Source organism: Xiphophorus maculatus, chromosome 19 (assembly GCF_002775205.1).
Source record: "Xiphophorus maculatus strain JP 163 A chromosome 19, X_maculatus-5.0-male, whole genome shotgun sequence".
NCBI classification, from domain to species: Eukaryota; Metazoa; Chordata; class Actinopteri; order Cyprinodontiformes; family Poeciliidae; genus Xiphophorus; species Xiphophorus maculatus.
The window spans coordinates 21,663,660-21,677,195 of NC_036461.1; the positions used below are offsets into that span (position 1 = coordinate 21,663,660).

At 39.4% G+C, this 13,536-nt stretch overlaps 1 protein-coding gene across 4 annotated transcripts in view; it reads right to left on the minus strand.

Annotated features, from left to right (window-relative positions):
• Window positions 1-13,536, minus strand: part of atrn (attractin) — a 148,329-nt gene that overhangs the window by 49,143 nt on the left and 85,650 nt on the right. For all 4 annotated transcript variants that reach the window (XM_023352309.1, XM_023352312.1, XM_023352311.1 and 1 more), the window contains exon 26: window positions 8,876-8,954. In XM_023352309.1, the coding sequence (XP_023208077.1) occupies window positions 8,876-8,954 (79 nt within the window). The remainder of the gene's footprint in view (window positions 1-8,875; window positions 8,955-13,536) is intronic.

Here is a 13,536-nt window from a genome sequence, read left to right on the forward strand (position 1 = left end):
TCTAACAACGTTTTTACCAGCATTTTACTGAGAAGTAGCTCAAATAATGAACTGAGCAGATGCTCAGCTCCACCAGGTGTTTGCTAATTGCTGCTGGCTAGTCTGAAGGAGCTGAGGAATCAAGACAACACTCCAGGAGGGAATAACATTATAACATGATGTAAAGCTAAAAAAAAGTCAATTTTACGTAATACTGCACCTTTAATGGTGGACCCTCCTTTTTTGAATATATTACCGTCTAGCTACAAACTAGTGCAACTGACTGTAATGAATTGCTACAACAAAAAGGTGGCAGTAATACACCAACTTGTTTCCTAAGAAGAAGAAAAATGATATGCATTGTGTTTTGAACTCTGACCCCAATTGTTCATCACAAAGAGAAATCTGCAGGGCCTCTGCGTTGAAGTTTTAAGAACGCTCCAATCCCTTGCTTTATCGACAATACCACTACAGCGACGAATATGCTGTTTCAGTCCTCATGGTTTCCATGACGACAGCAAAAACATTTTCTGATAAGAGACCTTCCGAGAGTTTAATTTTTCCACCGAATAACTAAATTGGCCTTGCAACGATCAATTAATGCCATTCTACCACAAACAACCGGTCAAAATATTGAAAAAGCCTTGTTAAAAACTCCCAGAGTTTAAGGCGGGATTAATAAATCAAGATTAGTCGGTCAGGATGGCGATGCATTCAAAAATTTGCTCAAAATGGCATTCATTAATTACGATATTGCTATTAAGGCATCTGCCTGCATGGACACAGAGATAAATAATCCAATTTGTGCAGCTAAAACCGTCTCCACAAAAAGTAGCGGTTAAAAGTTATAGAGAAACCTTTGATGGATGAGATATTTATAACACAAAGCCATGGCACACAGCTGGGTCTAATTATGGGAAGGTTTTATAGCTTTATTACTTACAGAACATGCTAAGAAATGACTCTAGCCCCCAGCACAAGTTAAGCCCTGTGACTACCTTGTTGCAAAACCACACTAAAAGAGATCTGAGGTGTCACACAAGCCAAAGTGAATTTCAGAACACTGTGCATCTCTGAAGCAGTGACTTGCAGCATCAGTAATGAATACAATACATCCTTCATGGATCTAAAGGGTAAGAAGAAGTACAGAATTCCATCCTGCTGTGCATCAAGGAACTCATAGTAGACAGAAATGTGATTTCTAGTAAGTCAGAGGACCAAAAAGAGTGATCCCATGTTTGGTTCTGGCATGAAATTCTACTTTGGCGAGGACACCGGCAATCGTAGAAACTTTCACTGTGTATCAGTGGTGGCAGAATTATTAAGGCCAATCCACTGGGATGTTGGAAAATGGATCAACCCAAGTATCCATCGTCAGCTACATTGAAAAATCCATCCAATAGAGAATATGCGTTTTAAAATAATGTATTTCTCAATACTACATGAAACATAGGAGGCAAATATGTGAACGAAAGCAAACGAACTATAAGGAAGCAGAACAGTATCTGCTTCCTTCGCCTGCAGATGTAGGTCAATCACAAAGCTCGGAAAAAGGCCGTTAAATTTTATGACCAAACATTGTTCTTTTTTATGCAGAGATAAAAACCATATTCTTTCTTCACTGCCGTAAGTGGGTGTAGAGCGAGGCGGACGTCGAATGCCAAAAAAAAAAATACTTCTTCAGGTGTCCAAGTCCCAATTTGACCTGACATCTGTGACAGGGGTCTTGTTATGCAACTAATGTTTTTTTAAAAAAAGGCAAATGTAACTGTGCCACATGTTGTGTCACAGTTACATTTGCAATTCTGATTGGAGGAAGTGACTACATTAATTAACTGCCTTGTTTTCTGCTCAGGATTCTTCAGATAAAATACCTACTTTATGGAGGAGACGTATGAGTCGGGGCACAATCTGAATGTGATGCAAACACCTTTGTGCAGACTTAATGATCCTCATTTGCCCTTGGTGTAATCCTGTTTTGGCATAGAAATAATAATAATAACGTTGCAACATCTTATTCATGGATACTGAATGTTGGTGAGGAAAAATGTCAGATTTATTTATCTTTTGCTCTGAATGCTGAAATTGAATCCAGAGTTGCAATATTTGATACCGGTCTTGGACTCCATCTTCTCTCAGTCTTGGACATTGAGGATTTTATTTCAAGACAAAAACTGTGGAAAAATTACCAAATTGGCAGATTTGTTTTCCAATTTATCTGTTAACATCCTTGCTTTCACAGGATGCAACACGTGCCGATTCAAATCCAAGCTATAACGCGACTCATTGTTAATTATGTGTTTTTGTCACCGCTGTCAACCGTACCAACTCCATTTACTCGCACTCCAAGCAAGTGAGCTTGAGGGAGAAGAGCTTCAGAAATACAACAGCATAAATTATAAAGGATATATTTGCTAAACAACATCCAGAAGGAAGCATAAAGGCTTTCAGAGACGTTGGGGACTAAGTCAAACTTTTGTCATCATTTAGAAATGAAGCACCAAAAAAGATGAGCTATGTTTAAATTACGTCAGCTAAACTAGCTAGCTAACGTTAGCAGTCTGCCTCTGTGCCAGAATTCTTCACAAAAGAGATTTAGACAATATTATCTATACATATTAATTTAGATACCTATATGCAGTATGTTCTGTATGTTTTAGGGCATTAGTTTCCATTTTTTGTCAGTCGTTTGCCACTTAGCATGGTGAACATGCTAACGTCACCTAATATGAGCTTGGGGTGCTCCACTTAGTCTCCACTTGGTGGTCTTGATTACAATAATAATTGAATTCAAAAGTTGTTGAAACAAATAGTGGGGTTTTTTTTAAGTACAGTAATACAGGCCCAAACCCAAAGCAAACCCAAGTTGTTGTAAGATTTCCCTGCTTTTCTTTTTACAAAGACCAGCAGCTCACGCTGCTAAAAACGGCAGCGTAAGCTTGTTGCGACAGTACAGTCAAGTGCAAATTATCTGTGATGTGTGATTGATCGCAGCGCAACAGGGTGAGGCTGCGTGCGCATTTATTGCGCAATGCGCTGCACTTGTCAGAGTCTGATGAAATTCTGCACCTTACTTTCTTTCTGTCCTCAACGGGTTAAACCATCTACTCCTCTAATGAGACTACAATAAGTAGATTAACACAACTTTATTTTGTGAATTGTTTTTTTTTCTTCTCCGCAGGCTTATGAAACGAGCCACACAAGCCTGCCTTGCCCGACATCAAGCAAATTATTTTGGCTCAAATTTTGGGTGAGCTTTGGCTCAGGCTTGACCCATAAATATAAACTCTAGGTTACAGCATACAGTAAAAAAGGTTCTGACATGACTTTGTCTTGAGCAAATATTTTACGTGAGAGAAAGCGAATTTTTTATAGGTTTTTGCAGACTTTTCTAGAAATATATTCTATGTCTTATTTGAGACAGAAACTCCTCTGATCTCATTTTCCCTGATGGTGTTTCATAACTCATTCATCTGATTATCTCAATTTAGCCAAACAAAGGAAGGACCTTTCAATGAGCGCCATCCTTCACTGGGGGTGGAACCCCACCTTGCACTTGTGAGGAAAATGATCCACGCCCACAGAAAAATGGTCATCATCTCTTCCACCTTCAAATTATTTTCCCTCAAACTCAGCTTGGAAGTTTCAGAGTAATCATGTTGACAGGCAAACAAATAACACAGTGAAGGACAGTGATTATACCCCACCTGACAATAACAGCTTGGCATAAAGTGTACATGGTATAAAAGATAACTGGTCACTTCTTTGTTCTTCCCATTATGTAGTTGAATACTTCAAAACACACTTTTTCAATCAGCAGTACAATAAACGCCAGTGAAACTCAACCAATCTGTTGGGGGAGTGGAGAGTGTTTATTTGGACCTCTCCTGCCTTTAACAACCAATTCCCTTAAAGTTCCAGAGCCAATTTTGAGTAAAGGTTAGGGCAGCGGAGGGCCCAGCTGGACGACAGCAGGTTTGTGATGGAGTGGGTGCGGGGTGGATGTTGCGAGACCTCCGGAGGTGAGGGTGATGATAGCACTTTGGGGCACGGTGGCAGCTGAAGGGCACTTCAACTGGCATGGCTTGTGTACCTGCAGAAACTGCCACACACACACACACACACACACATTCCCCACATCCCTGTAGTCCCGACTACTCTCCCCACGCACACACAGTCTACCTCCAGGCCAGTCATTCTAAAGGCAGTAATGGCGCTAATGGGAATGCGCCTTGACTCTACATGCTGCCGTCGTTTAAGGGATTCTTCACCATGCTAATAATCTGACATTTTAGGGTTTTCACATCACTTTGGATTAGCTTAGCCAGCAAAGTTTGTCCAACTGGCTGACAGGCCAAAAAAAAAAAAAAAAAAACTCATTTGTTAACGCTCAACTATTCAGATTGGAGCTTTTTGAGCATTGCAGTCTGAGCAGCAGATGTTTAACAGCTCACTTATAAAGTGAGAAACTAAGTGAGAGGTTTGAGGGTTTCCAAGAAACCTGATGTAACCCGGCGATTGCTTTCCTACGCAATTCAGCTTGATTCTCATCTCCTTTCAGTGCTCAGCCTGGGATTTTTATCATTGCGTTTGATTTCTCAAATTAAATTTCAAAGAACAGAAAGAGGAGTTGCGAAGGATGATGTCAATTATTTGGCGCTGCTTTAGAATTATGGTTGTGGTCAGACAATGGCATTCTTGTTTTTTTGTTGTGTTTACTGCTAAACGAGCCTAGCATAGCAGCTTTATGTGAATGTCCTACACTCAGTGTCTAGTGCCTCTTACAAGACTGATGGTGTGGCTTGTTCTGCGTGTTTCAGTGTGACAAGATTTATTGAAATCGTCCTGTGTGGATGCATTTTTTATATTTATTTTTTAAATATGCATTTTGAAATTAAAAAAAAACTTAGGCTATTATGGAAAGAAGAAAAGTAAAACGGCAAATATTTCGGTTATCAAATGTGCAAATCTGGAAGCAGTAGGTTGCTCTGAAAAGTATCTACTCAAGACGGATGAATACAAATGTTTGCCATGATTTTGTTTGTAATAAAATTAAATCAAATTAATTATTTTTCTTGGTTGTTCTATCATAAGATTTCAACTAAAGGTTTTAATGTGACGCACTGCAAAAAAACCCCCCACAAAATCCTACAAAGTATTTTTGATCTAGTTTCTGGTGCAAATATCTTAGTGCACTTGAATACAAAACTAACTTACAAGTAATGATAATAAATAATAAAAAAAGTACTAGTTTCACTGGCAGATTATTTCATTTGCAACGACATTTTTCCTCCACCTGGAAGTGAAATAATCTTAATCTTTCATCAATATTAAGGAATTAATGACTTATAACAAGCTCCTATATCTTGATGAAAAGTCATTTATAAGTTAGTTTTGTCTTATTTTAAGTGCTCAAGAAACTAGACCCAATATACTTTGGAAGATGTTGCGTTTTGCAGTGAACAATGTGAAAGTGTTTCATGAAAAGGTGTGGGAATATTTTAGCAAGTCACTGCAAAAGCGAACGGGTAGTAAGCGATCCCTGCACAATCTTAGCATACTGCAACTGTGAAACCGCAATATGTTGTGCTGTGAACCAGCAAAGTAGTCATTGTTCCCATCTTTCAAGATATCACACAGATCGGAACAATTGAAAACAACTTCACACAAAGTCACAAAAAGCTTCAAATCTGCAGTGCAGCAAACACTTCACAGCCAATCTTCACTGAGCCAGGTGAATTGGACCGACTTCTAGAAATTCATAATTTCATTTTCGAGTCCGTTGCCTAAATATAGCCTTTTCTCTGCCAAGTACAATTCTTCAAAATGCTTGAAATGCTTAGAGGCCTCATACACCAACACTGTTATTGGAGCTTTTAGCCAAGTTTTTAACCCCCTGGCCAAAAATGTTGCAGATATTCTGAAAAGACATAATATGTCTGCTGGACAAGTCATTTGCAATGACTGCCGCAGCATTTAATGCCTTGAGATTAGTACTGAAAACATCCAGAGGTCAACTGAACAAGCATTTCATTAAGCACTGCAAGAATCTTCCGCTCTGAAATTCACAAAATACCCAAAAAGCTCAGGGATAAAGATGATCGCTTCAAAATGGTGTTTGAAAGATACGACTGTTTTAGATATGAATCCCAAACAGCAATAAAAAGAGCATTAGATATAAAACAAAATGCCTCATTTAAATGTTTTTCTCTCATTAAAACAAACAACAGAAATGCAACATCGGCTCATCGTTGCATCAACCTTTGCATGCTAAACAAGTCGCAGTTGGTCTCAATTTGTTAAAGCGCAGAAAAAGGAAACTGTTGCAATAATGAAGCTTGTTGGAATAATCAAAAACATCCATTTGGCTTTCCTTCACCTGCCTGACAGTAAAATGGCTTTATTTTGATTTAAAAAACAAAGAAACATTTCTGCTGCAGAAATTAAAAATCATCTCATCTTAGACCGTAAGTGATGTTCATTCAATCTCTTGATGCTTAAGAAGAAGATGGAAAGACTGTCATCAGATCAAATGCCCCATTTTCATTCTGGGGAGCTTAATTAAGAAGAATGAAATGTTAACTTCCTGTCCTAAACTACACTAGTTTCCATGCAGAAGAACAACAGAATTATTCTACTGTTTCTGTAAAAAATGTGTCAACTGGCTGTAAAAGAAAATGGTGTGAATGTCTTGATGTGAGATTGAACAACAAAGGAAGTTGAGACCGGAGTTTCATGTATCAATGCTTTAGTCTTAATTTTTGTCATGTAAGTTTTTCTATAATTTTTCAGCATGGAAAAAAGCTTGAAATTCTTCTTCTTTTTTTTTTTTCCACATGTACTGTCAAAGAGTTTCCCGCCTCTCCAGACAATAAACATTAAGAGTTTTGGAACGTGGAGGCAACAAAGAAATTCAAATGACAGAGCAAAACCAGCTTTTTGGTCACAACTAGATGTTTTCAAATAAGCAAATTAAATTTTCTGGTTATGAAATTTTCCTTTATGAAGTTTGTTCTTCACCTAGTCATTTGATGACTTAACAGAGACTAACCACATGTATTTGTTTCAATGTCACACCCAGGCTTGATCACTGACAGATCCGTCAAGGAAAAAAATTAATAAAACCATTCTGTCTGAACTTAAGGTAGGCTAAAAGACTCGAAAAACTAAGACATTATTGGATAACCTAGAAGCAGATTCACCTACTCAACATCAGAGGTCGCGTTAACGTAATATTTTCCATATTTGACCAGTTATTCTTTTAAATGAAGGAAAATTTAAAGCCTGTCTGTCATTTGACAGGTTATAATTAACACTCCTGACTGGTGCACAAGGGCAGACATTATAGACTTTACTCAAAGAGTTCATCGTAGAGGCAACTAAAATCAATTAATAAAAAAATCCTTTTTGAATATCATCTCATGGACCCTGAACTAAATGCGTCTTTCTGACCGGGAGCTGACCGCGTGTTGCAGAGTTATGGACCGGATGCTTTGGAGCGTCTGGTTCAGAAGCGTATTCCAAACCTTTGGTTGAAATGGCGCGTTTAATTCAAGTCTCCATTACATACAGAGAAAACTAAAGAGAATGCAGCGTTGAGCTAATCCATTTACAGTCTAAACAAAGGAGCCGGCAGTTTATCTTGAGGAAATAAATGACGGTGCAGAAGTTAATTAGACTGTAACGTACGCAGTGCGCTGCACAACCAATGCGGACGTGGCTCCGCCGCTGCGAAGAATTAAACTTAACTCACCCTGCGGTTTTAACAAATGGACCACAAGACATTACCCTCCCCAGAGGGAGAGCGGCGCTCAGGAGAAGAGCAGCAGATGTAACATCTGTCCGTTTCGGGGAAGTGAAACCACGCAAAAAACTCCTCGTAAAAGCGCACGACCGGACCGCGCACAGGGTAAAATTATGTTCAACTGATCGGTTTGGATCAGACGGATCCAACTGACCGATGAACCAGGGCAGATTTCTCTGCAGATTTGTGAGGCTGTGCGTTCAGACCGCAGCAGGTGAAGTGCTGATAATTTAAGTGGAGTCATTTAATTTAATTTATTATAAGTTATTTAATAAAAAAAACCACAATCAGTGGTTTTTATCACGGAGAAAAAGTTAGATGATTTAATCTGCTTTATCTATGATGGGATCTGGATTCACGTTTCAACCAGGTGAATATTAACTAAACCGCATAAAAATGCGGGTAAATAGCCGAAGTTAATGTGATTATAATTTGACGGTAAAAATAGTACATGACTGATTTTTCTTAATGCTGTCGGTCAAAATGACAGAGAACAAAAAAAAGTGTAGTGCTACTTCTGCGCTACCTTTACAACCTATACAGTTGTACCACTGGTACAACTGGTAGTGGTGATGTGGTACCACATTACTCTGCTGGGGTTCTAAGCATGTGATGTCAGAAGACTGTTTACTGATTGGCTAGGCGGTGGAATCACTATTTGCATCAAAAGAGTGACTCCCTTACAAGAATTTGACCCACCATTTTGTAAAAACTCATAACAGCGACAGAGTTTAGAGTGACTACTGTACACATCCCATCAACACCAGCATGAACACGAGAGAACAGCTTCTGAATAGCAATCCACTGTAGTGATCACAATGCATGACAGAGCTAATATGTAATTATCCATGGTAATAGAGACTTGTTCAAAAGTTTCTCTGGAGTTTGATATCAGCACCAGAGCTTAACCTTCTTACACTGATCAGACAAATCCAGCTTAAACCGAAATTTCACAGCATCAAACAGAAATATAACCACAAATGTGGTTATATTGCAAACCAATTGCGATGGTTGTTTTTTCCCCAAACATGGGGAAGGAGGAAATCTATATTTCCTTAAAAAAAATTAATAAATAAAAAGATTCGGACTTACTTCTCGTCGTCGTGACGCCCAGCAGCTCTGTTTGATTTTCCACACCACGGCGGCCACCAGCAGCAGCGACAGGAAGCAGCTGCGGAAAGGTGGGGAGATGAATAGATGAGCATGAAATTCGGAGACAAATTGAGGACGGGAGAAAAACTGGGAGGCAGAGGAGTTATTTTGTGTCGTCTATACGTTTACAGAGCAGCATGTGAATTGTGTTCTTAAAAAGCAATCGGCTGAAGTTAGGACTGCAGCTAACCACTTCATCCAACTCCAATGAAGAAAATCATAACCAGAAAGTTTTTTTTACAATACTTTAAATCAGCTCAGTCATACCCCTATTAATTTAGGAGACGGTTCTCTAAGAGGCTCTTTTTATGACAATCCTAGCACTCAAAAAATTTAACATTCAAAGGCTCCACCTGCTTTGTGTAGACAAAAGGAGAACTCCTGTGGGGTCGTGACTAGAAGCGCCTTCACAGCATATAAAGCAACTGTGGATGATGTCACTGCTCCACAACATGTGGGGAAAGTGTTTAATGTCAAACAGAGGCAGCATCTGTTCAGGCTGGTAAAAAAAGGCAGAGGAGGTAGGCAAGGCACAGTAGGGCTTTCAGTTTAAACAACTCCAGGTAAAACAGCTTTAATTGGAATGGAAATTGTTCCATGTGCTGTACTCGTTTCTGGGTGGTTTTGAGTCGGCATCTTCCTTTACCTGGATGTAAAGCGACAGGGCAAAAGAGCAACTATAGCATTAGTGTTCACATGACGGCACAAAACAAAGAGCGGGCGCTGGGTACTCAAACGTACACAGGCTAAAGTCTATCAAAATCCTTTTCAGTTCATGCATCTCAGAACATCTGAAGATTTTCTGTTACTCTCTTAACATATTGATGGTATACAGAAGTGTCAACAAAATACGCAAGAGACAACAGAAATTATTTAGAGAATTTACGCTAAACTTCCTAACCTAACTTCCATTTTAGCATAAACTCCATTGAGCCTTTTGACATTTCACTGTACCTATTGTTGCCATGCGGGAAGAAATCACACATTTGCAAAGTGGAGTAACACCATCAATCAATGTTCGCCGCAGCCACAATCGCTATTCTAACACCGACTCACCACCAGGTGAGGCCGTGTGTCTGAATAAAACCGTTTCATACCCAGGCTGCGTCACGTGATTGTATGAAGTTGTACCGCTGTAACCAATCGGAAAAATTAACTACTGAAGAACTGCTCCACCTATGGAGGCCAGCACTATGACGGCAAAATATTTCAGAACAAAACAAATTTACATAATGCCAAAATTCACACAGTAACATAAAGATAGAACCGTGAATGACTTATTCAGACAGTTAATCAGCAAAAAAAAAAATTTTGATTTGAGGTTTAGTTGCACCTTGAACATTTCTGCCTTATACAATCTAAAAAAATGTTTAGGTCTGTCTTCAACAATCTGAGAACAATGTTTGTCTTTTAGTTGCTGCAGGCTTATATTCTCTGATGGGTTATTATTCAGCAATATGTCAAAAAGTCCTAATGACCCAAGCAAAACTAATTTGACAGCTCGATGTTTCCAGGAGATTTTAATCAACAAAGAAAATCTGCAGGTACACTGATAACATTTGTCACTGTAATGACAACGTACACCACATTGTCATTCAAATTGGCTAATATGCATATGTCAGAAGCGCCTCAACATGCCGTTGAGGGGGACATGACATTTCTATGGAAATTCAATGGTTCTTTTTAAGTAATGATGGGGAGAATACATTTTATCTGGGCGCCTTCCAAGACTCAAGTTTGCTTTACATCAAGAACATCATAAGAACAACAGATCATGAACAAAGGTTAAAAAGTGCAGCGAGGGGAGGAGATTATGAAAGTAATAGGAGCCGTGAAGAGGTTGGTGTCGAGGATAACACCCAGACTCTTGACTTATGGGGACGGAGAACAGCAGAATGGTCGACATGCAACAAAAAATTTGACAGATTTGGAGACTGTGGATTTCGTGCCAATAAGAAATATTTCAGTTTCATTTACATTACGTATGAGAAGGTTATGAATCAAAAAGTCAAGAAGGGAGGAGTGGGGCGGTGATGTCCTCTGTGTAGGAGTGGAAATTTGTACTGTATTTTGTACTGAAAATATTTTAAAGAGGAAGAAGGATGCAAGGATACAGCCGTGGGGAACACCACTGTTAATTGGGGAGAGTCGGGATTGGAAAGAATGAGCTTCAATAAATTCACTGATGTAGTTTCAGTTCCTTCCCCAACATCTGGAGCCCAGATAACCGGTGAAGATCAGGGTTTTACTGTGAAGTAGAGATCCCCCACCCCCCTTCCCCAAGTCTGCTGATTTTGTAAGTCTTATTATTTCTGCAATTAAATCTAACAATTCACCATCAAATTAAAAACACTCTGTCATAGGGTCATTGATGCAGGTACTAGGTTTTATATTTTTCTGATCTCAAAACAGCATTCAAAGAATGCGGTGGTGTTTTGATGCAATTACTATTACTTTTTCGACCTTATAATTAGTGGTTCAAAAATGTAACTATTTCAGCAACTGGCTGATTAACTGGGAGTAAAAAAGGAGGTTGAAATTGAGATACAGGAATAAAGATTCAAGCAATTGCCCCAAAACCTCAAATCACTGGATGAGTTTAAGGTAGCCACCTGACTGCTACAAAGATGTGTTCTAACAACCTGTCAAAAAAAAAAAACTCTTCTTGTTACTGGCATGTAGTAGAAACAGGCTAATGGGATGTGATTTTCTTCTTTCCCCTTCAGTGTTTACTAGGCTTTTCTTCTCCGCTCAAATACAATACATGAACAGACTTTCCAGGCTTTCTGAGGTGTATTTAATTAGAAACTCCCACGCTGAAGCGTAACATCTTTTTACTTTCCAGTGAGGTAGACTTTTCTCCAAAGATTAACAACCCCAATATAAATGCCTCTCCTGTTTCTGATATTGGAGGTAATGCTTTAAGATCCTCGTTCATCCTCACCCTCACCTCCAAACACACACACCCCCAATCTGAGTGAGTCTTTAAGGAGCCATCCATCGAAAATAAAAAAACATAACTCCCTTTTTCTCCCTCGCCTGAAGAGAAACCTTCAAGAGATCCACCCGTTCAGTCGTCTTATTGATCTGGTTCTCTGCTCACTGCTTCAAGAGCGACATTGTGCTGATGAAGGATCAACGTGAATGGAAATTAACCTCACATCAAAGACGTGCTTCTCTTCTTAGCAGTGTGAGGGAGGGGGGCGAGAGAAGATGGCAATCGAGAAAAAGAGGGTAAAAATTAGGAATAATGCTTGTAAAAATTGCCGACAGATTCACAGCAGATGAGAGACAAAAAAGAGAAAATTATTGACGATGTAAAAAGACAAAGAAACAAAAGACAGATCAAAGGACAGAAACATATAGAGGTGCACACCATAAAGATGACACAAACAGAGACAGACCAGGTCGCGCACCTCATTAAATCTCAAGCTCCACAAAGAAAACAAACCTAGTTTGCGGCGCCTCAGATCTCACCATCCCATTACGCCGACATCTCACGCTTTCACACGGAGCAGAGACGAGCAGCTACGGGCCTCCGCCGTCTCTGCACAACCACCTGTGACAATCACACCTTGCTTCTTTGATTCAAATGCACAGACATAAATCACAGAAGTGACAGCTACAGAGAGGTTCACGGAAAAATCCGAGATTTAAATATAATCTTTGTCCCCGTAAAGTACCACAGTAAACACGCTACTGATATTCACCCACATTCTCGTTTCGAAAACCCCGCTTTATAAGTCGGAAAACGTCTTTTGACTTTAAGAATTTCGGTGCCAAAACATCAGATTACAGTGTTCAGATTTCTGTCGGTTCTGCAGAGGGTTGATCTCGCTGCTTGTAGCCTAAAGGGCAGCAACGCCCACCACTCACTGCAGAGATCTGTCTCAAATGTTGTGTTTTCATGCTTTTTCTAAAGCAGCACGGAGGTAGCCTACAAGTAGATTGAAAGCACTCTAAGGTTCAGTTTGAAGAAAAATACCCACAGTGCCTAAAATAAATCCACTTCCACAAGCAAACTTCCTTAGCTGCAGTGCTAACGACTGGTGATGAATAGCCTCAGACCCTTGACAGTGACAGGTGAATAGAAAGCAGGTTCCTGCTCTTTAATGTGGCAACTACTACAACAGCAACGTTGACGGTACATGAAGGTAATACAGTATTTGTTTCATCAATCTTGTTGTAAAGCACTTCTATGTCGGGGTAAATCTGATTTGCTGTTATTATGGTTGTAGTGACCAACCAAAATAACACCAAAACGGAAGCAAAATGAAACGTCGGGAATGACAAGTGAACGTCTTTAGGTTGACAACATGTTGTATCTTTGTTTTAAAATCTTATTTTGAAGCAAGAAAGGACAAAGTTTCTTACTTGATGCCCTTTTGCCTCGAGTCAGGGCGCAAGAGCGGCATCCTAACTTGACAGAGTCAGCAAAACAAAGAGTGGGTTACAAAAGCATAAAAGAAACCACCATTTCTTTAATAATGTTTGTGAGGCAGCATTATGAGTGAAAAGATAAATAAAGTAACAGAGGATACAACCGATTTCAGCTTGGTCAGAATACCATGGCTGGGTAGTTGGTATCTAGGCTGTAGTTG